At 40.4% G+C, this 24,821-nt stretch overlaps 2 protein-coding genes across 3 annotated transcripts in view; both read right to left on the bottom strand.

The window, feature by feature from the left end:
* Sulf1 (Extracellular sulfatase Sulf1) overlaps positions 1-24,461 on the bottom strand; it is an 86,291-nt gene extending 61,830 nt beyond the window's left edge. The window contains exon 1 of one of the 2 annotated variants that reach the window (XM_046624764.2): positions 23,845-24,461. The gene's annotated coding sequence lies outside the window, so the exon portion shown is untranslated. The remainder of the gene's footprint in view (positions 1-23,844) is intronic. The other variant, XM_046624763.2, reaches the window with a different exon arrangement.
* Positions 12,069-13,910, bottom strand: LOC124217310 (MYCBP-associated protein). The gene has a single exon (XM_046622719.1). The coding sequence runs from the start codon at positions 13,908-13,910 to the stop codon at positions 12,069-12,071; it is 1,842 nt and encodes a 613-aa protein (XP_046478675.1).
* Positions 24,462-24,821: the final 360 nt, after the last annotated feature.

The following is a 24,821-nucleotide window of genomic DNA, read 5'->3' as shown; positions in this document are numbered from 1 at the left end:
GTCTGCTAAACGGAGTAAAGAACTCGAGACCCTGGAATCGTTTCACCGCCAGCTGTACCTACAATCTCATCAAACCCCCTGGTTAACAAGGGCAACAAGTACATGTACGTGCTTATATTCGTTTCGGGAAAACAACTTGGAATCGAAGAAACGACACGGCGGAAGAGCCGAAGTCAATTAACGGTATTGGCGGTAACAGATTGATAGACTTGATAATGTTAGGTAAAAACTACCGTCGGTATACAACGTAAAGTTTCAGACCGTTGAAGAATTCGGTTCACATGCCGACTGCAGCGGCAATGAATCATTTACAAATTGGACGTGTGCAGATTTATGAAACCTGTGTGTAGTTATAACTAATTATATAATTGTATTATATACAAGGCTGTTAATTGTTCCGTATCGCCTAGCTGGTGGTCAGGCATCTTGTTGTTAACACGTTATACCCATAACAATCATATGTCGGCATCGTTAAAATTGTCATTATCTTCCACTTTCTGCACACGTAGGAAGTTAATTTTTTGAAAATAAACGTGCCGTTGTGACGATCTTGTTTCCTTCGGAAATGGTTCATTTTTTCTTTTACAACTTTACACGAGATGTAATTATTTGATCTTCTGCTGGATTCTCAATGTCACATGCAGAATATCGAGAAGGATGGTGAATCAGGAATCAATACATTTTGTTAAATTTCTTACGATACAGTCGGAAATTTAGAATTCAACACATTTTTATATTCGTAAGCAACGAAGATTTTTCTGAAAACTGCGAACCAGAGCAATACTAATGTTATAAACTAGGGTCTGTATTTCAAATACTTTGATATTTTTTGATATCGGTAAATAATCGAAGAAACAGCAATAATTAATTTACTATCCCTTCCCCCACAAAAAAAAAAAAAAAAAAATCCATGTCTATGAACTTGCGAACAATGATTAGTCTAACAAACTACAACATCGTCACGTGAAATCGAATGATTCTACCAGATTTTACATAATTTTAACGCGATCGCGCTCGTTTAAAATTTCATTACTTGTATTTCAAGAGTTTTTAGCAAATCATCGTGCCTTACGAATATAATGAATTGATAATTAATTCGACAAATTCTCAGTGTTCGATTATCTTGTGATAAAATTACCGAAAAGGAAAAGGTGAATATAAATTTTTGACAGCAAAGCAGCAGCCTAGCACCTTTGATCATCCCCCTAATTTTGCAGCTCGGATGAGCGTGACGTAATTGTTTTCCTGCTTATCCTGAGGATATGTACTCAGGTATACCGGCAGGTGATACGAACCCGTCACAGGCTGATTGTGAGATTATTACATCAGGACTCATGCATGCGGCACGGGTTCTCCGGAGTTGTTAGTAACTTCGATCTGTCTAAACTGTCGGGGAACGGTATCCATTTATCTTAACGTGTTAAACTAGTTGGAAACAAGTCGACACTGCAGAGTTAACCGACTGACTGACTGATTGACTTGCTGACTGACTGACTGACTGACTGAATGACTGACCATGCGTTCGCTCGTTATCCGATCGTTAACCGGTAACCTTCGCAAGAGTATAATCCTGATCGGATATCCATCGCCATGTGCAATTTTTCTTCCATTGCATGAAAAGTCTGGTCTTTGAAACTAAAATAATCACCCCTTTGGTACGGATAATTGCTGAAGACTGTCGTTGTTCTCGAATTGTGTAACACTTGCGTTGCGTTTGGAAGTGACATTTTCTTTCTCGCTCCGAACTCGGAAACTTGTCGCATGTGCAAAGAAAAAGTAAAATTCTTCAGGTAGGTATGTTTAAAATACGATTCTGAAAGGTCGTTCGACGCAATCGAGAAATTTTCCCATTAATATAGAGTCAAAGTGATGATTTTTTTAAACGTCACCACTCAGTCGTCCTTATCGATACGGACTATTGTTCCTCGATGCATTTTACATAAAATTTCATTCTGTAAAAAAATGTAATTTGAATTTTTATTGTAAAGTCAATATTTATGCCTTCAAACACACGTTTAAAAATAAAGCGACTCTTTATAATTAAATTCGAGACACATCTCTGGCCGGAAAGTTTTTTTTTTTTTTATCCTGCTACGTACAACTTTGAACTTTGTTTTGCCGAATAATAAACTAGAAATCAGAGTGTATTAAGACAAGATTGAACGAGCAGCAAGCTCGATATCAGGAACGCATGCATTGTGCTTTTTCTAAAATATCCGTATAATTGATCAAGTTTGCAGAACGGCATCCAATTCGGTCGGATCTCTGTTTTTGTCTGTAAATTTTTAGAAAATTTTCTAAATTTTCGCGCCGCGATGCAGGGCCGCAGCGGCTCCTGATGTCCGAATGGGGGGATTCACAATTCACCCGAAAATCTACGATTTCACGCGGGTCTGAGGGAGTAGTAAATTTATTTCAATGTAGATTGTAGGTCAGACTTCTAGAAGGTCACGATCGTTGAGGAGAGCAGGCATATTTCGCTTTTAGTTCAATTTTTTGATGTAAAGAAATAGAGGATCAAATAAAATTTGGTTCAATTTCCGAGATCAGTTGAAAGGGTTTGCGGTTGGCGGCTGTAAACTTTATCCAGAAACTCACCTTAAACAAAAAAAAAAAAAAAAGATACGTGAAAAGCTCATCAGTTTAGATGTTAAATGTAGCTAATTCGAATTACAATTTTAGAAGTTTGGTTCTCTCCTGGCTTTCTCGATCCATTTGTCAGCTGTATTTAAAAAAATTTCTCACCGACTTAACGTTCGCGAACGAAGACGTTATTATTACACATGAAACAGGTTAAACTCGAGCGATAAAATCTTCGTCGGCGCGTTTCTGACCATTGAACGATATGCTTTCTACGATATCGCAGGCGTGGGTTAATCATTAAAGGTATACAACAGTTTACGATGCAAAAAACCGTACAAAGTACAGTTCACGACTCTTTTTAAAAGACTTTTAATCTATCAGTTAAGACCGACGCCGGTAAGTATTCCTGCCTTATTTATACCTACAGACTGAAAGTATTATAAAGCTATGAAGAAAAACCGAAACGACGTCCGTTATACCCAGTACCGTGTACTACGTACCGGTGCGAAAGGTGCGGACGACGGTAAAAAGGGTAAAGCCGTTGCAGGTATTATAAATGCGCGTGTTGTAGTCTTAAGTGCAATTTAATGTACTTGGCGCAACCCGAGAAGACAGACAGACAAGTTGGCTCGCGAGAAGCAAACGTGTATTGTTTTCATACACGATCAATTCGATACGCCTCGTGTCTATCTTATAAGCAAGGCAATGTCGGTATCGCGAGGAACTTTCGACCCGCAATTTATTCATATATGTATACACGTATCAGTTTATTACGACGTACTCGAGGAACTCCGTGTCGTAGAACGGTAAGGGAATTAAATTGAAAATGTACGGTCACGAGGCGTTGCGGATTATCGGAAGAAACACTTCAGATTGCCGTCGATGAAAACGACTTTATGAAGATCAAGGGTGCGTCGGATGTTCAGCTTAAACAAACAAGATCAATGAACGTTGATGACACAGAAGTTCGAATGCTATGATTGATAATCTGGTCAAGTTGAATTTAATACAAACAATATATGATTTATCGAGAAAAAATGTTCGAGCAACGAGTTTAAAATGATAAAGTGAATTATTGTTTATTTTGCAGAGCAAGCATTGCGGTTATATGTTGTTATGTCAATGACTCGCTGTTTACAATTTTACGGAATAAATTTACCAGAATAATAAATTCGTGATTAAATTTTCTCACAGATTTGAAATTAACACGATTTGTGATCGATAAATTTCTATTTCGTTAAAAATTACACGTTAACGTTAATAATAGTTTCTTTCAAGAATTTATTACTCGATTTGCAATATCACAAGTATTTAGTTAGTTGAAACAATTAACCTGCTGTTTCTGAATTACGGTTAGCAACTTTTTTTTACTTTTTCGAAATTTTATTACTATTATTAGACCCGATATTAGTTATTATTTGTTTGCTACATGAAATTTTGTTATTCCGCAATTTTAGCAAAGCATTCCAGACATCGAATTGTTTCATATCGGTAAACACCTTTTTTTTGGGTAAATTTAGTTAACGAGCAAGAAACTCGGTGCAGAAATTCGAAAGAAAAATATTTTCATTATCCATGTTTTGATAATTACTCGCAACTCTATTTTGACACTTTCTAGAGTTGTTATATCACATGTTTCGTCTCAGAGACCCGCAAGCACATTTTTCCCAGCGAGTTTTTATTTCCAAGATCTCGAGAAAAGCATAACTTGTGATTTTGGATAAAAAACGGACAGAAGACGGAGCAGGAAATTGCTAAATACCGAGCCGCGAAGTGAAGCCTCGACGTAATTTTGGATCCAGCATTGCTAAGCACCGGCGTGATACTATTCACGGTGACTGCAAGACGCCGAATATAAAACCTGACAAGATTAACGAGTTGGCACGCGTGTATTTTCTGTCAGCGCGTTAATGCTGAACTGAGCGATTGGATTTTAATAGATTGAGTGCGGAAACACGCGCTCCATTGAAGCGAGGCTAAAATTTGTGCACTGTTCAGTGTCACCAATTTGATGATGTAATTTTTTTTCTCATTTCTTTCAATTAGTGACCTCTAATTCCTCGGCCGCGTGGTTCACCAGCTGGAGTAATAAACCGCATCAATGACAGTCATCGTTGGCGCAAATCTCTATGAGCACACCATAACCTGCAGTTGCGTCATAAAACACTCAAGGTCCCAGCTTCGAAAGAACCACGGTTATAATTTGAGGAATAAATTTGCAGACGTGATTCGCGACTTGGAGACGAACTGGGAGGCAAAGGGTCCCCTCGTGATCGTTCAAGAATTCAAAATGGCGTAGTAGGTGAAGCTTGCGTCGCGGATTAACTACGGATAATTTTAGCTTTCGCCAACTCGGTGCATACTTTATTACGGGAAGGAAAAAAATACGAAGAAAAAGAAGAAGAAGAAAATGATGAGAAGAAGAAGAGAGATATTAAATTTCGTACAACCTCCTTGAAAAACCGGTAAATCGTCTTTAACAGCCATTTATTACGAGGCATATTTTAATTGTACCGCATGCGCAACGTAGCGTATAATTTATATCTATCTACGTTACAATATAAAACCTGAATGTTATTAATTATCGACCGAGCTCCGATAGATCAGCCTCACATATTGTATTACCGGACATTTTCCCTTGAAATCGTTTCGATTTTTCTCCACAGCTGACGCATGATGAACGTTAAACAGGCTAATAAGCGCTCACAACAAATTATTGCAAGCATTTTCACGCATCGATAAAATCCACTATCAGTCGATGGTTGAAAATATTTATGGATGTAGAATCGTCTTGTCCAGCTTTCGCGTGTTTCTTACTCACGGAAACGAGCTTACGAACGTGATAATTTCGGCGATTTGAAACATATTCCAAACCTTGCGCGCAATATTATTGACGGAGAAAACAGTTCCTGGGTGAATGAAAAAAAAAAAAAAAAATTAAAAAATTACCGTAATACAGAAAATAAAAATGTCACAAAAATTTGACGATGTACAAGTAATTTTGGGTCAATTTCACAGCCGGTCAACCTTCGAGAAAAATCACGAGTTTGAGGAGAAATCAAATTTCTAAAGTGAAAAAGCAGGTATACGGTTATTAGGATATGTCTGAACGAAGTCAAGAATTCGAGCCTGCGTACTACCAAAGTCAGCTGTTTGTTAACTGGTTATTATACGGTATGAAATGGCCGGACCGTAGGCACGACATCGAGTAGACTAAACACTCGGCAAACGTTTTGGGTGGGACCTAATAGTGCCTGCCTTAACCTTAACGCCCGTACAGCGGTCGTTAAATTGTTTCGCCGAGATCCCCAAGGTGATCCGAAAGATATAGACTCGCCGAGTTAAGGACCGGATTAACTGACCTTAATTCACGCTTTATGCGACCCTTAAACGCGGACTCCTAAACGCGCTGCTTGTTTATCTTCTAGGTGTTCGAGTCGACTCTCTCACTCTCTCTCTCTCTCTCTCTGTCTTCAACGGAATAGATAGACGCCCCATTCGCTGTGCAGACGTAGGTGCAATCGCATGCCACCACGTCACGTTCGTCAATGGTTGTGACTGTGTTTCAGGCGGCACTTTACGACTCGAGGTTGGAAGCCATCACGTAATTTAGGTTATTTCACCAGTTTTCCATTCGTTATCCATCCTCCATCGATCGTTTAACCGCCGCTAGTGCAAGGAATACATATATAGGTATCGTATGTACGCTGGTTTTAGTGGAGAGTCTTTCTTGGTTTTTGTCTCCAGGGATCGGGAGAAGCTTGTACTCATTAGTCTTTGATCATACCGCTGAGTTGTGCGTATGTTTGCTGTCGCAGGTAACGACGAATGGGGAGAAATCCGAATCGGTGACGTTCGAACCGTTTACTGGAAAACCAAATTCTTCTGACCATGTGGTCTAAATCCAATCAGCGAAGTTCTGAAACTCATTTTCAAGGTCCCAATTCGATCGAGGCTTGCGCTTTTTTTCGAAGGCTAGCGTAATCCTCACATAACTCGTTGACGTAATCGTTATCAAACAACTCTTAAACGTAGTTTCACCATTAGCGATTGGTTTGCATTCATTTACTCCAGTCTCTATGCATAAGTGTTGAACTTTGTTATAAAAGAAACTATTCTCACCGTCTGAGCAGTTTCGAGTTCAACGTTAACCAGTCAGCTTAGTTCGTGAAATTGAAAAGCAGATCATTATTTCCAGACAGTGCAATGTTTTATGAATAAGTTTATTAAAAATCTACATCACAAAGACAGGGTTTTATCACGATGCCCAACACAGGTCAGCAGTCAACAAGAGGACGACCCATTCCATCAAAGTTCTGTTACGCGCCTAGGATAGATATTGAAGTTTGACTCTCTGGTGAACAGTAACGGCTTAAGCTCGACCTCGTCGTTCAGAGTATCCCAAAAGTTAGTAGCGCCGATTAACGATCGAACAGGGTTCCGTCCCCCTCGATTTTGTCGGAATAAGGTGTCCGCGATGATGGGGGTTTAAAGCACGGTGGTCAGGCCGGGGCAGATGCGAAGGCGTTTAAGGGAGGGAGGAAGATGAGCCGGCAGGTATAGATCGAGGTATGTAGTTCGCCAGGCACCTGCCCAACGACCTTATGGTCGATTTCCTGTTCCCGAAGAGGCACGAACCCCCGGAGGCTCGCCTAACAAGGGCAGAGCACTGTGTAGCCGGCTGCAGTCCGAAGCTGCCGTCGAGATATCGTTAGAGGATCGTTCTGCGTTTGTGCAACTTGCTGGATGTAGGTAGGCAGGCATACCCTCACAGGCATCGATGCGGCGTGCCGCACACCCAACATGGTCAGGGGGTGGCTCAGACCACCGATGGAATCCTCACCCAGCCTCCTTAACCAGATGCTAGTGCTGGGCTCTAGTGTCTGTCCATTTCTGGCAAAAAAAAAAACGGGGGGGGGGGGGGGGGAATAAATAAGAAGGAAAGGACGAAAGAACCTTCGGAACGAACACACACTCGTCAACACTTGGTAACGATGCAATCTTCGCGATAGAACCAAGGTTGACGGATAATTGGATTGGGTTTCACCATCGAGGCTCTTCTGCGATTTGTACAACCGTTGTCAAGCAATCAGATTATTAAAGCGTTGAACGGGATGAATTTTAACCGTAAAGTCACTGTACAGTCGTGCGTAACAAACACGACTTTCATCACTCGTCGTCTGTTACCGAACCATGTGTTATTCCTGGTTCCAAATTGAGATTATAGAAATCTGAATGAACTGTACGGCGGCAAATATCGAATAATAATAATACCAATGTCGTTCAACTTTTTAACATCAGTCTAGGTAACTCCTTACGCCTGATAATCCGCCTACTGAAAAATGTGTAAAGTATCCGGATTCCGTAGACTGAGTAAATGTGAATAGCAATCATGAAATAACAATGGATGAAAAAGACTTCAAGAACCTCAAAGCACATTGTAAAGTGCTCAGTCGGATCAGCCTAAAGTGACAATATTGTATAAGAGGCAGAAGTGGGGATCGCATGATGGCCATGTGGAAAAATATACTTGCAGGCGGCACCCGAATGAGAAACACAGTACAGTTATAGTACAGTGACTTTTGGCTGCAATTGCCCGACTATTCAAGAGTCATGATGTAATTCTTCTGCTGTATTCAAATGGGACGGGTGATGCGAATGAAACGTGTCAAGGTTTACTTTTGTAATAAATGTTGAGCGATTACATCCTCGATCATGAACTGTTTTTAACGGCACTGATTGACTTCTGATGGAAAAATCCATGAAAATTTGCTAGCACGAGTAATCTGCATCGAAAACTTGACAGACAGGTTTTACTAGCAATATTCACGATTATCTCACGGCAAATGGACCGATCAATAGATGGATGTAATACTGCGAGTGATGAATGGTCGGTTCTGATATTCGGCAACCGCTGCAGCAGCCAGTCGACTCTAATCGGTAGCAGCTGACTGGCGCAACATATGGCCAGACAACAATATCATTATCCGTGTGAGTTGGACGGTCCGTTTGCCCCTAGGGTCAAACTTTAGAGTACGCGGTCACTGGCAAAGTTAGTCTAGAAAAGCATCCTGCACGGGTCGTTTTATCGGGAGCATAGATTAGGCAACTTCGGGGTTCGATGGCAAATACATTGGCGCTATTATTTCCACACGTGCGTCACTGTAATTACACTTCGAAAATGAGCCTATCATACGAGGGGGCTAAAATTATTCTAGTCAATTTGGGGTTTATATTTATGAGCTTCTTGGTTAATCTGTGAGTGAAACAAATGCCGGAGGAGCATGTGTCACATTTTTCTTGTACAAGCATGCGTAACGTGATTCGTAAATTTAGTCCAAGATTGCTAACGGTCATTATGCGCACACACGGATATCTGCTTGAGCTACTGGTTATAAAAAATTGTTTATAAACGATCGCAGGGAGCGATATGTCAACTGTGTTAAAACTGCTGGCCACCGCTTTGCTCTACACGAGAATTAGCCGGCTTTTTTCGTTTGGTACACATCATCGAAGGACAAGACGCAGTTTCTGAGTCGTAATTCGATGTACTTCATACGTTTCATCTGTTACATATCGCAGATGCTGAATTCGTCGAGCTTCCATACCAATAAATTTTATCACATATGAGCAAAAAAATATGATAACGCGTTGTTGAGATTCGATGCCTGGTTTCACTGCGCCTAGTTTGTCTCGATAACGAGCATGAAAAACATAATTTCTGGCTACTTAAAAATTAATCACAAATAGGCGAATACTCGATTTCCATCTTATTATACGGTATTGAATAATATTACCAAGTTCTTGAGTTCTTGAATTCCGTGAATTATTCTCATGGTACTCGACTACTTTTTGCTATTTCCACAGTTAAGAGCCCGTTTCAAGAACATTCCGGCTATCGTACGGATATAATATGTATAAAAAAAAATAAAAATAAAATAAAATAAAAAGAAGAAGCAATGAGTAAAACGAAATGAACATTCTATACAGCTATAGCTTTCTTTTACGACGGCTCATCTAGACTTCTGTTTACACTCAATTAAACACGGTACGTCATGGAGTGCGATTCAAATTTAAATATTTCTCAATGTTATACACCCGACGTTTTGCCTCGTGTTTACATAACAGAGTAGCTTGCGAGTATCTAATTTAAATTTTCAACCACTTTTACCAAATTCATCGTTTGTAACATCCTCGTTTTCTCGCTCTCCCTCTTTCCCGCGGGCCACTCTGATTAAAAAAATTGACGTTTCGATCCCGCTGCTGACTCTCACTGTTCATTTATCTCTTTTTTCATTGCAATTGAACTTCGATATTCCCAGAAAAATTCGCCGAAATGTATAAACTGACATTGGGTAATCTGTGACGAAAAAAGATTCGAACTTATTTCAGCTATACTTATAAGATTACGACACAATGTATCTGAATTTTGGAATAAAATAAACAAACGCCAAGACGTACAGTTTGTTAGAGAGAAAATAATGTATATGTATGTGAGTTGTTGCCTGATCTGACATCGTTTCTATACGTTCTATACACAGATGTAACAGACCCTCAAAGAAGCTGATTAGAATAATTCATTCGAAAACAAGACTTTATTAGGATTCTCGTGATCGAAACGAGAAATCGAAAGCTGGAATAATTAATATGACGTGAAACATCGATCGGTGGTGATCGAGTAGCCTCCGCAGATGTGCGGACGTGAGGTATAACTTAAGAAGGTGTTTTTTTTAACCTTATAATTTTCAAATTCGTAGGTCCAGCGCAACATCTTATTACCATATATTCAAATTTAACCTGCGGGTCACGACTGCTCATTCAATTTCTTCGCAGCTGTTCCGTATATAGCATAAACTAAAAATTTACTTCCCACCCATGACTCCGATGAGCGTATGCTAGACGTCTAGTCTGTCCGAACGGTACGAGGAATGCTGCTGCAAGCCGTTTACAAGTCATACAGCTCGTCGGTTATGCGTCTATATCGTAAATATTCAACGATTCGAAATGACGCGAGCACAGGTTCAACCTTGCAAGGCGAACAGAGAACAACGTTTTATCGGTCGTTAGCGGATCGTAACAATTTCAAAGTCATCTTCGTCGAAGGAATTTATTTGAGAAACGTTGTCAGAAACAAAACAAAGAAAAGATAAAACCAGTCATCTGGTTTCTATCTTTACTCGAGGTTCAATCAAAGTTATGGAATACTTTCAAAGATTCTGAAACTCGTTTTCGAAAATTTTGTGCGATCAATATTTTCTCGACGAGACTAAACAAATTTTCGTACAATGTTTGGAGAGTTTGAGAATGATTTCAGCAAATATTGCTCATTTAGCAGATTGCATAATACAATTAGTACCAGACGAAGCAAACTACTTGCAAAAGAAAATATAATTCATTACATTAGCATTTTTTTTTTTTTAAATGTTAAAGTTTCGTCAAGAATGTAGATAAAGAGATTCGTTTCTTTATACAACTACGCAAACTGCAGCTGTTCATTGTTCTACGAATATTACTCGAAACTCAACTCATGGAGGCAAAATTTACGCCAGTGATAAAAATAACAGCATAAAAGTGAACAAAAGTAGCCAATATGGTAAATAAAATAGCGGTACACGTTTACGTAAGAATAATATAGTGACAGAAATTGTAGATTTAATCACACGTGATTAAAGCCTCTCTTTCGTTTCCCTCGACAAATACTCTACAATACTTCAAAGCCTTATTTTTGCAGGTTCAACACAGTGAAAAATTGTTGGTAAATTTTCAATGCATGGAGTTGCGGAGAGGCAGTAACGGGTAATTGGTCGACATTGGGTAATAAATTCCATATTCATGCGAGGTTTTATAATAGCAAGGACGTTTAATTTGCTCGAGTGGTAAAGGTGAATTGGCGCAGCAAAAAAGAAACAGCATACGCGATGCCTGGCACGACGGCATGAATATTGGAATTCGAGAATATAGTTGTACCCTTTTCCATTCTGATAAAGGAAAGATGGTATTCGTAGCATATACGTATACCCTTTGGACAGAGTCTTTTGTCTCTTAAGAACCGGTCGTTAAGAGACAGAGAGCGTGAAGAGAGAAGCTCGTAAAAAATGTATCCACGAATACTTTGGGCCGTTCCACTGACGAGGATACGGTTTTCATTCTCTCTACAAAATGATAAGGGTGAGAATATTCATCGGACGAAAGTTCTGAATTCCTGTCTGTTTGCCACAACCAATATTCTGCACTGTACTCATTCATTGGCATAGCTACGTTCAAAATGTATGCAATGTTTTTCAATCCATCATTAAGAAAGACAATTGTTCCTGCTTGCTCGTTGAAAATCATCGATGAAATTCAGCGTCGCGATGGAAAGAAATTTTTTTTTTACAGAAATTGTACGCTATTGCAAGTTGCATGAAAACTTAAAACCCGATCGTTTTCCATCGATAAGATTCCGAAATTCATTCCTCCAACATTTCGATTCGAGGAAAGATTTTTTATTGTTCAAGCTCATTGAGATTGTTGACAGAGTCTATAGCCGCACAGATCTGTTCCATACTTTCAACTAAAAGTTCATAAATGCGGGTATAAAACACTTGTCCATACAAGAAAATTTCGGTGGATTTCAAGCTACCGCGCCACCCATTGATGCCCATCATTCCGGACGACGAACTTTCCGGAGAAATTTCGACGGTGGAATTAATCGACGCCAAGTCGTCCGGCTGCCTGAGAATGCAACTTTGTTTAACGATCGCACTCTCCTCTTCCATCCTATTGGCAAAGGCACACAGGACATTGTAAACAACTCCATACTTGACACTTTTATCTGTACTAAATCCGTCGGGCTTTAGACACTCTTTACAGAGATCACTGAACAATTTAAGCCGCTCGTTTCTGAGCTCAGGATCGTCGATCCGCAAGAGAAGACTTCGCAATTCGACCAACGACAAGTTCCACGTAGTAGCGACATTAGACGCCAAACAAGTGTCCCACAATTTGTACAAATCGGTGATCGCACTTGAGTGATAAAAGTACGAAGGGTTCTTAGCCCGGAACAATTCGGCCTCCAGGTAACAGCTTTTGTACGCCGGTTCCTGAGGCCTGGACGGACTGACGTTGGAGATGACGAAGTCGAGGGTTTCTCTGACGCTGGTATCCCGGATGCAGCGATCCAAGTAGGCGTCGATTGATCGGCCAGACCCCGAATCCTCGGAAGAAGCGCATCCCCACATTCTCACGATCAGATTCGCCCCGTGGAGTTTCGGCTCGGTGTCAAGCCGCCAAGACTCGGAGAAGATCCCAGCTCGACGTTTCTGGAACCAAACTGGAATCTCGGTCTTCTGTCCGGGCAATATCAGGGCCTTATTCTTATTGAAGAAAAAGCTGGCCCCGCTTCTCGAACCCGAGGGTAAAATCTTCGATACCCAGGCGGCGTCGCGCCATTCGTAAGCGATGACCATGGTCCCCTTGTTCTCCAAGCGCAGACACTTCTTCGACCTTTGGTTCACCGCGCTCAAGAATGTCAACGGCCACACGAGATCCTCGGATCTCTGATGAATCGTCTCCTCGTCTCTGGTTACCCGAACTCCGTTTATCTCCAATGTCACAACGACCGCTTCCTCGGCCATGATTTTCACCTCCGATTCCTCGCTCTCGATAGAAGCGTCGGTTACACTGATCACGGGAAGCCGAGGCACTTCTTGCTCTTCTTCGGAGCAGCCAAACCTCCGTCCTCGCACCACAAGGTCGGTCTCAGTTTCGGGCCGACTTGGTTTTAAAATCGCGATGTTGCCGGCCAATTCCTCTCTCCTTTTACTGAGGTACGAACTCCGCTTCCATCCGGGAACCGATTCCTCTAAATTGGACAAGTTTTTCTCCTCCCTTATGCACTTGGGGACCTCGATGTGCTCCAGTGTCGGGAACGAGTTGAGCTCCTTCTTCGTTAGCACAGGACCAACGTCTGGAAGACAGGGATTACCGTGGTTCGACAGGATCGGTGGTACCTTCCAGAATCCGGGACTCCCCGTCGACTTGCCGGGAACCGGCGTCACCGGAGCAGCGGCATACTCCATCAGATTTCTCATTTCGATCTTCGCCCGCACTTTTTCGCAGCTGTTCATCACCATGTCCGCTTTAGGATTGGAAACACGGCCACGTAGCGCCTCGCACTGTATCCTGTGTCTCCTCAGCCACGTCTTCCAGTTTTTCAATCGACGATCTTCCACTATCGGCTTGTCTTTCGTGCAGGGAGGATCGGTCACTGTTACGACGGACGGATTGCACGGCCTCTTCAAGGTCAGCGACGTATCCTTTCTACCGACTCTTCGGCCGTGATCCATTTTTCGTTTTTCGACGTTTCTCTAACCTGTTCTCGTCGTTTCCCCTTCTAATAAGAAAGAAACCGCGTATCGATTATCTCTTGTTTTATTTTCCTCGATCGCGATGCTGCGAAAATTTAATTCGTTGGAAATGTTCACTGGCGTGAGTTTTGATCAATTTTTTGACAAACACGCGTAGAATGGATGCACGGATGTAAAGACTTATGTCGCAATGCGACGTATAAACTTGTTCAAGAACACGTGGAACATTGAGAAACGTCTTTCTAAATGTCTCACGGCATTGTTTTACGTATGCACGTGTAATGATCGCCTGTCTCTTTACCGATCCGGCGCGATGAGATCACGTGGGATTTACGATGGGATGCTACGTTTGGAGCCGGGCAGTAAACGTATCTACAGAACGCGCCTCGTTCGGTGGGCGTTTAGAAACTTCATTTTATTTTTGTAGTCCAATGATATACCTATCTAACAAAAGATCTATAAATCACGTCCGGGTTTGTTATATTCACCCACTCTCAACGCCGACTTATTAATTGCCGTTAGGATGAATAGAAAAGAGGAATGAATAAAACGATGTTGTAGATGGATTCGTTGGTTGTACGAACGAAATAAACTGGGAGATAAAAGTGGGTACATTTGGGTTAGGAAACAGAAGGCTCAGAATGGAACATTTTAAAACTCACAAAAATCCATTGCATTGGATTATATTGAATTTCATAACGTTGAAAGTTCAAACATAGAAATGTGAAAAAGTAGAAAGGTCTGAGAATAACTATATAAGCCTAAACATCGAACCGTCAGAATTCGGGAAAATATGTATTTTGACTTTCTACATTTTAAAATTGTATCAAACGGCTTTCCGCGTTTCTGGAAGTTCGATATTGCAATCCTTCTTTTTTGTAATCATCCTTGTATATCTTTACCCCCACCCAAATGTATCGGTGTTTCTTTTTCAAATTAACAATGAATTACTAGCTACCATCGAACTTGTTATAAGTTATTGGATAATCATCTACGCAGTCTAAGCAAATTTTTACTGTTTCAATTCTCTGGCAATAAATGAATCTCGTTGTGGAATTAGGTGAGATTCATTAATTACATTTTATGCCAGATCCGCGATGTGGGATGTGAACGAAGAGAGAGAGAAAAAAAAGAGAAATTTATTTCAAGGGATACGCGATACAGTAAATTTGTATAGGATACGTCGTCGACGCGACGGCGGGGAATCGAGTGTATGAGTCGGTGAATAAATTTGTACGAGCTGCAAACGGTGGCTGAATTAATATCTGAAGGATAAAAGGCGGTTGCTGGGGGAGAGAACAGACTGGATGGGGGATATATTCACACCATTACGTGACATGCGTGCAGTGAATGTATGTGTGTGAGTGTAGGATTCTTTAACCAGGGCTGTTCGAATTCCCTGTACAGAAATAAAAAGAGAATCACGAGAGAAAAAAAAATTAAAAAAAAAAAAATAATAATAATAAAACGGAGAGAATTTGGGGTGTAATAAATCACTGAAAAATATTCCAAATACTCGAGATACCGTGTATAAATATACATATCAGCAGCGAAGATTGAGAATATTCGATTTCGACGCAACAACGGATGCTCGAAATTCTTTCGCGGACAAAAATATCTTAAAGCTCGATTTAACGAGGACCAAGCCCAGCCAGTTTTTTTTTCTCGTCTGGAAGCTGAAAAATGGGAGAGAAAAAAAAAATACCATGGGGAAACAGAATTACAAATTCTATTATTTATTGAACGGAAATCGAATCGAAGAAACGTCGTCATGTTCACGATGATGGATCACGTGTTATGTCTACAACTTCAAGGAAGTTAAAGCGGTTTAATAATTTTTATAGCTAGAAGCGGAGCGCAGACATTATTCCTTGAAAATGAAATTTTAATTTATTGATTTTCAATGCAACAGTTGCGGGGGTCTATCTATGCTACACGGTGCAGGGAACGACTGGCTGAAGTCACGTCACGTACCTTCATACGTACATAGTACCTAGTTTTGTACAGTTTGTTTTTCACGCTACGAGGATAATGGTTCAGAGAAGTTCTGAGAACGAACGATAACTTTACGATACCGTGGGAATTTGCTCCTATTACCGCCGTGCGTGAGCCTTATTTTCTCAAAATATTCCCTTACGCTTAAAATTATTCTGATTAATGTGAAAACTATTTTCTCAATAATCTTACGTATGCTTCAAAAATCGTGAATGAAAAATTCTATCCGCGGATCCACGAGAGAAACAGAACATTTTCTATATACCGAAAAGTTGAAAGCTTTCCATAAAAGTGAGTCTTGAGCCTTGATAATCTTCATTCGGGTATTTTTGGTTGGACAAGTTTTCTAGGTACAATAAAACGATAAAAAAAGATAAGAAATGATTCTATTCCATTGAAAATTCGGTATTAAGCTGTGTTTCATTATTCACAGATGATCGCCATGGAAGAATACTCAAAGCAAATGATTTGTCTAACGCATGAAATCTATTTCATCCATGAAGACTCAACAAATTCTCTTTCCCACAGTTTTGTCGTTAGAAAATTCGAGGCTGGAAGAGTGCCGACTTTATTTGTTCAATTTATGGAGCCTGCAGCAGGAAAGACGTGGGTTCATGGAAGTATAATGGATCGAAGAGCCGAGGCACCGTGCTGAATGGGATTTGATATTGGTTGACCGTCGAGCACAATGGTCCACCATGGGCGGTCCGTCCCCCAAATCGACACTCAGGGCCCGAGTCACAGCCATGGGAACCCATGGAGTGGAATCAAACGGTTCGAAACTGCCCTCGCACAACGCGCGACCAAGGGTGTAAAAATAATCCGAGGTAACGTACGAAGCATGAATCAACGACCCGACAGTCTGAACCAAACATTTTTCAAGCAACTCTTTCCTGTTTTCATGAATTTTGGATTCTGACTGTACATCCGATTCACCCTTAAAAATGTTCATCGCGTTGCAGGCGGTGCGACTAATTCATTATCTGATAAAACGAAGAGCTGCGACCTGCAGGCTACTTGGGTTCGGGATTTTTATTCATGAGAGACACTGCGGTAGGTGCACAGAGAATATTTGAACCCGTGGTCGTGCACCTCGATCGAAACGAGAATCGTGGTACCAAGAGACGTGCGGACTTCCGTAGAAAAGGATCGTTACACCCTCAAGTCGCCGGGTGAAATTTTTCCTCGGCAAATTTCTTTGCATAACTTATATAGCACCCTGCTGCTAAGTGTGTTTGCTGAAAGTCTGCTGAAGCGAGTCGAGAGACTCGTGAGAGGAACACTGGAGCCTCATAGTTATACCTATGTCCAAAGATATTTCGTCGAGTCGAAATACCTCCTATACGCATGTAAAGGGAGAAAAAGAAATTATTGTACTGACCAAATACGGCGAGAGAAATGTTTCGTTCGTTCAAATAAATACGGTTTACGACGCAAAATTGTTTACCGTCAGCCGAAATAAATAATTTACTTTGACATATTCGGTTGTAAATTCAATAAATCCTTTGTCTGTGATTTTTTGTTTTCATTTATGGCTATCGAGTCACCAAGATTCGCTACTACTACCAAAAAGATGGAAAATCGTATGTAATTAATTGAGAATGTCGAGGCTGAGAGTAATCGGTAGTAGCCAAATTATACGATGGCTTTTGGCCCAAGTCAAATTTTTTTTTTTACTCCGGATTTCCCTTTTAAATATTAAAGGTCTTGTATTATGGGGCTCAAAAACCTCGAAATTTTCTTGTGGTTCCAACGAAGCCCAAAATTTCGTCCGAGTATCCTCCGAAAATTCAATATTTAATCCCACGTACTTAACCCCTGAAAGATTCCCAGGTTTCGTGGATTCTCGTCTAACAACCCGCACCTTCATTCATGAATCACTTGGTTAACTGATTTATTATAAAAGACGAGGAGGAACGATATTGGATTGCCGATCGCGGGCTTGTTTTTTCCTGATCCTCAATTTTTCAATTTTAGTTTTCCCGGAATTAGTGAGTCTGGAAAAAATCCCGCGTACACCTAAACAAAATGTCCAATTATGAAAAACAAAATTGTGTCACTATACGAGTAAATTTAGAGCTTACTATAGAATCTACTAAAGGTTGTGAAGACGCAACTAAAAACTATCCTCGAATTATTTTGCACCCGAAAAAACATACTTTTGCTCTTTATGCGATTTAGTAAACATTGCCAAATAATTTTTCAATTATAGCAATTAAAAAGAAATCATAGTTTTAATTTACTTTACGCTACATGAATCAAACGCAACATCAAACAGTGACATAGACTCATCAGATGATATTTAACCATTATTGATTTGGTTGTGCTGATTTTCTTAGATCAATGGACGGAGCCAAATTTAATAATTGCTCATCTTATTTTTTTTTTTTTTTTCAAGTGTTTCGACACGTCGCAGAAAGTAATTTGCCTCTGAAAAAAAATATTCTAAGAATTAGAAGTTTACTAATTAGATTGCGGTGACCAATTAGCGACTTTTGTAAGCTTGACTCGACTTTATCAACCGAATAGATGAAGTAAACCGTGTGAAAGAATTTTGTTGAATCTATCAGAAGTCGCATCATTATTTGGATAATATAACGAAATAAGCATTATTTCATCGATGACGATCAATGCACCGATTAGACGTGATCTTGAGATTGACGGATCGTAACCGGACGCTCAAGAATAATGAAAATAATCATCGTCGCACAGACAAGAGTCACGTGTGATGATCCTCTCGGCTGCGATAGGTCAGGGGCTTATCTTGATATTCAATCTTTGACGCTGTCGTATTGCGCAGGCATTCACGCGTTGTTGACCCGACGATCCCAAGCCTTACACACACGGTTTCTTAGGCCAGTGTGGCGAGATAAAACTCGCCTTTCAATCATTAAAACAAGTTTTTGTTGATTTAAAGTACGAGTACGCTCTTTTCACTTCGTGAATTTTTTAGTTAGCTTCCGGCCAGGCGATGGATAATTTTGTTGATAAAATACCAGCGGATCGGCATAATCGTACCGATTTGTTAAATAATTCGTATCGATTGACGTCACCGTACACATAACACTTACCGAGGACCCCGGTAAACCAAGCAAATCACAACCTTGACACGATCAATCACCGTGTGGATCCAGTGGATCAACCATCAATATTGATACAGCTAATAATATTGTTTGACCTATTCTTGAGTTCATTCTGCTGATCTACTCGATTCAGAAATTGGATTTCGTGCCATGTTGACAAAAATACACGATTGAGAAGACTTTCGGTTCGACAAAGAATCATTCCGAATTTCAATACGATTATGAAATTTTTATCATTTTCAGGGCGAAATTTGTAAGAGAACTTAAGAAACTTCCACTTGATAAGAAGTCGTGATTTAGCATTTTACGACCTGAAACTTTGAGTGATTTGATAACACAAATTAAAATATATACAAATTAAAAAAACAAAACGTCACTCAAGACGAAGTAAACTCGGTTTGTTGAAATACGAACGAAGATTCATCAGCTTGCAGCTGGTATAAGTTGATTACTCATTTCGTTATCCAGTTATGACCTATAACGATTGTTCGGAGTTTAATCAGATCCGTCGAGTCTCGATAAATCAGGTAATCGTACTAGAAGAATTCAGGTGAACACTGAAAGGACTATCATGGTTGTCAGTTTGCGTACAGGAACAGAAAGAAATTTAAGAAATATGTACAACGTGTACGTATAATCTATACACGTTTATTAAACAAACAAGTGTACAACAAACGAAAGTTTATCAATTTCCTTATCCTGTGCAGGAAATGAGATCTGAAGGAAATGACTCACGTTATTTGACCTAGAAACGTATGACATGTAACGCGCAATAAAGTTTGTATGAAATTGTCGCTAACCTTCGGACGTTTTACGAGGGTTACACACTTTACGGTAGTTGGGCTGAAAATTTTGGTACAATTCCAACTCCCGGGAAAATCCACGATTATAATACATGTATCACGAAGTTAAATCTGGCCATAATTCTTCAGCCATGTAACTCTAAAGCCCCTCTCTGCATACGCTTACCTCGGTAAGGCCATTTCGCCGTAACGACACGAGGGACTGGTTGACTAAAAAAATGTCGAAAAGTGACGACTGGTAAAGTAGTCCAACAGTTTTCTATAATGATGAAAGAGTGTTTCCAACCATCGCAGACAGAGTAACGATAAAAGCTATCGATGAATTTCTCAAACGGATAGTTGTCGAAAATTTTGCCGATCATGATGACTCCCATTCCAGTTTTTTAATCATTCGTATTTACCTATAACGACTGTCATTTTTTAATGGTCTTCAATTGGCTGTCAAGTACTGAATATCATATCGGTAAAGGACTTGGAGTGGCAATCTACATCTTCTTTCGATAATTCCATTAGGTAACATGGTTATTACCTAATGACTAATGAGATTCGTCCGACAGACGTAACTCTGCTCAACGGTCGGCGTTGAATAACAGGGCAAAACATTTGGAAATGCGAAGTGAGGAGTAAGTAATAATTATCTACCGTGAATCAGGAATCCTGTGTCACTGCACATCAAAGAATAATGTTCAACGGATGTAGCCCAACAATTTCCTCTGTGTCTTCATTTGTTTCCGGCGACTTGACTTTGGTAATAACTTCCAAAAAGCTTTGAAAGGTGCATGATTGTCCTAGACACAGTAACGACGCATCTGAAGTCACTGCACTACCACCTATTGTTTCGATGACAAATTTTTGACGGGTAAATAAAGAACCCGATCAATCACTCGACGGTAAGAAGTGGTGGATATATTTGTTTTTGCCATTGTAAATATTTTCCATCAAACTTGATCAACCGTAATAACCGAGGTAGGTAGGCATGTCGCCGAAGTACGATAAAACAGAAATATTCACACGTACCAAAATTTTTGGTATTCTCTTCCTTCTTTCTGGGAATGACCGAGCAACTTTTGATAGATCGGCAACTGAAACGGCCCTTCATTTCGGTCCGGGACCCACGACGCAGGCTCACCATCACATCCGGATATGGTTGAAAGATTTGGTGCGATGAAGGTACGCGTATAAACGCGTGTACAACACCGAAATCATGCAGTACGAAGGTTAGATCGATGATGGGATGAAGAGTACCGTTTCAATAGACATCGGGGGGTAATCGATACACCGGGAAACGGAACGGGACGGGACGAGACGAGACGAGACGACGGATGGACGGTGTTTGAATGCGAGGCATTGTTGGTGGGCAGACGGCCGACACAATGATATGCCCAGAACCAATTAAAGGCGAAACTCCTCGAGTATCATTATTCATTAGTTGATCCATTCATCGGAGCCTCGACCCGTTTTACCCTCCACACGAGCTCTGTAAAATCCGCCAGTACCCAGACGACGAGGTGTATCCAGGCGATTCGGCTTTTGTTCTCCTGAAATCCCTTCACTTTGAATTTCCTGATTTTTCGACTCTTTCCCCCTTTTTAAATTCTCTTTGTTCTATTTTTCCGCGGCGCGTTCCGCCGGTAAATCGATATACCTACCACGTACTCGTATCTGTTGTGGGTAGATATTTGGCAAACAAGTGGAATCGGAGATACTCGTATCCCTATGTAGAGGCAGTACGGTAATTTGTGCTCAAAGCCAATTGTCACAATCGGACAGAACAAACATTGTGTGTACTATGTCGAAGTGTCTGGAAAATTAATTCTGAATATGAGTCATTCCATACCAAACCGACCTCCGTTTGACTTTCACCATCGACGATTTTTTATATATTCAATTATGGTGTAGAGAACATTAGCATTGAATCGGGTAATTTTTCTGTTTGCTCAATCTCGCACGGCTCAAACTCGTCGGCTGCAATGGCCGAACCTGATAATTTCACGATTCGTCCCAAAAAAATGTGTTCATCCCTAGATGCGGGAATGGTTTCTTAATGTCATCCTTTTTATCCTATATCAATATACTGTCCATAGACTTGATTAATTTGATCCATTTCTCGTAAATATCAGCAAATCGAATTCTACATTGTTTTAACTAGTGTACAGAAAGTGTGAGCAAACTCTTGACTCAGGAGTTTGGAGGCTAACAAATTAAAATGAACCGCAAAGACGTTTGTGGAAGAATTAGTTACTGGTGATCGATAATAAAATGGCGAAATCAATGGAATTTGAAACTGCCAGCTGATAAACGATGGTTGTATAAAACTTTTTGGATTCAATAGTTATAACGAATCGTTGAAATTATACAATCAAACACATGGACGGCAATTATTGTCTGAACCCTTCAAAATTTAACCTCAAATACAGCCTTCGTGGTTTTAAACCAGATCCGGCCTGATCAAGCAGACAAAATGCGATAAGATTGGATGAAATCAATCGAATGGTGAAAGTGAAGTTTGAGAGAAATCATATACAGTCTATCATCACTATAGTTTGAGCGCAATCTTTGATTGGAATAAGCTTCTTAGGAATGACACAGTAGGGTCAGATTGGACTTGATTTTGAGCTGAATCTCTGGCTGGCCGAGATCCGGCTTTGCGATCAGTTCGACAAGTTCATGTATCTGTAACACACCGACGTAATCCTGATGTTACACCTAAGCTGTACTCAGAATTGTTCATGAATATTCATTCCTCGAGATGCCTGTCCAAAAAAAGAAGAAAACAAACTAGAAGAAAATGTTCAAGGCAGCGTACGATGCGTGTGTAAAAAAAAATCACAGTACTTGTAATCTCGTTGATAATTTTCTTCTCTTTTTCAAACGAACTGTGTACCGGATTTTCAAAGTTATTCCGGGTATAACAGTTACTCTGGGAAGACTGTTCTCAGAGAAAACGTTTATTTTTATAAGAAGAGTGCATTTAATGTATACAGTCGAGAGCACTGTCGATAAACGACCATTTAAAACTGTTAAAAATCCCATTAAATGACGAAAAAGCGTGGTGTAATAATTACTGTAACAAGTATCTTGAACGGTAAGTTGCTGGAGCATTTTACCCAGGGGTAATATCTTCTGTTTAAACTGCAGTGACCAACTCTTTGAACTCTGCTGCAGGGAACGCGTTACTATCTTGAATGAGGTTTAGTCAGGTGAATTGGTACAACAAAATATTCAGATATCAGAATCGCAACAAATGCACGAGCAATCGCGAAGGGTCCGATCACTAATGCTTACCGTCAATATCGCCGGCAACTGAAATTATGATTTCGATATTTTCACCCAAATACATTAATCAAAATATCTCGGGTGTTAAAATCACCCTCAAGTCATTGTCTAATGTCACGAAAGTTCATGTTCCATACACATAATCTGCGTCATAGGTGACCCAAATTTATTTGTTACGATTTGCTTTGACCGTGCTGGTCTAGAAGCGTTGACGGAACATACGAATGCAAATTCATTGTATGTTAATGCAAGAATCACGTAACTGCTGCTCCAATTGTTCCGCAAGTATTGTTGGAGCAAAAGCTGAAAGTACGATCGTTAACATTTTTCCCAGTTATTATTAGATATGGTGAGTCGAAAAGCGAATGAAACCGAATGAAAATTGACCCAGAGTCTGGTGTCAGAGATCAGAGATGAAGAATAGTCCGAAAATCCGTGAAAACTTTATAACTGCAAAAGTACAGATAATTTTGGTAGTAATTGTCGTTATAATTTAGATGGAGATTCAACAGTCTATGTAATATTCGTCGATTAACTTTAGAGGCGAATTAGTGACGAATCGTTTGTACGATAAAATTTTTCATGGGTTATTATTACGACTATTACTACATGGCTGTTGGCTATTAACATCACCAGCGAATATGGCTCTTTAATAATGATGAAATCATTAATTGTTCACTCTGTGAAAAGATTATGGATAAACAAAAAGACATTAAAAGAAATGAGACGAATTTACAAGAGAAAGGGAAAACTCACCTAACGAATCAGCCAGAGAAACGGTGCGATCTTGATCCCGAGGAGACTTTCCTGATTAAGACGATAAAGCCGAACACAATTTCACTGCACGATAAAAGACGTTTGAATCTTATCGCGAAACTATATCGTCGTTGTTTAAATGCGCGAATCTCGATCAGGGATAAAAAGTCTCGCGGACAAGTTCAGCTTAGTTCTTGCACCAGTTCGAACCGATTCAGCCGAACTTAGAGGCACAGTTTATCGATGTCTTATTTGATTGGAATACTATTCGGAGTGAATCTGAACAATATAGGGAGCCAGTAACTGCTCAAAATCGTATCTCTAAGAAAAAGCTCGACTACTTTCGAGTGCGTTTAAAGCGGGGAGAACTGTTCCTGACATAGATCAGACCGGTTATGGAACCGGCGGAACGTGAGGGGCAAGAAAGGGGGGGAGGGCTGTTTGCCGAAGGTCCGGATGTAGTGCGAACGCAGATCCGAGGTCACATCCTGGGGTTCGGTACTCGGTTTGGCGAAAATGCACGTGGCTCTTCGCCTCGTCCGACAATCTGAGAACCCGGAGCGAAACGCGACCTCGCCGACGGCCGGAGCGGAACTGAGAACAAACGGAACGCCGCTCTCCTGACTACCTACGGCCGAACTGCTCGGACTGACTGACACGCGATCCACGCGCTCCAAGTGAATCCGCGGTAAACTAATAGCGCAGCCGGATCGTGCGAAAAGGAGGAAAACGATAGCTGAAAGTGCAATTTTTAGACAAGACGATTATCTTTTTCGAATCTTTGGTAGTCAAAATTACAGAATTTTGGATCAGATTCTGCGGTAATTTTAACCGCTATCTTGAATCTATGGTATAAGTCGGAACATGTCGATGGTAGAGAAAGAAATTTCATAACCCAAGTTGTGGAGAATTAAATTTCCTGCAAGTACGGTTGTGACCGTTTTTAGTCGAAAGTTGAAAATGGGTGGATTGTTTCA

Source organism: Neodiprion pinetum, chromosome 4 (genome assembly GCF_021155775.2).
Source record: "Neodiprion pinetum isolate iyNeoPine1 chromosome 4, iyNeoPine1.2, whole genome shotgun sequence".
NCBI classification, from domain to species: Eukaryota; Metazoa; Arthropoda; class Insecta; order Hymenoptera; family Diprionidae; genus Neodiprion; species Neodiprion pinetum.
This window is presented reverse-complemented; position numbering and strand designations above follow the sequence as displayed.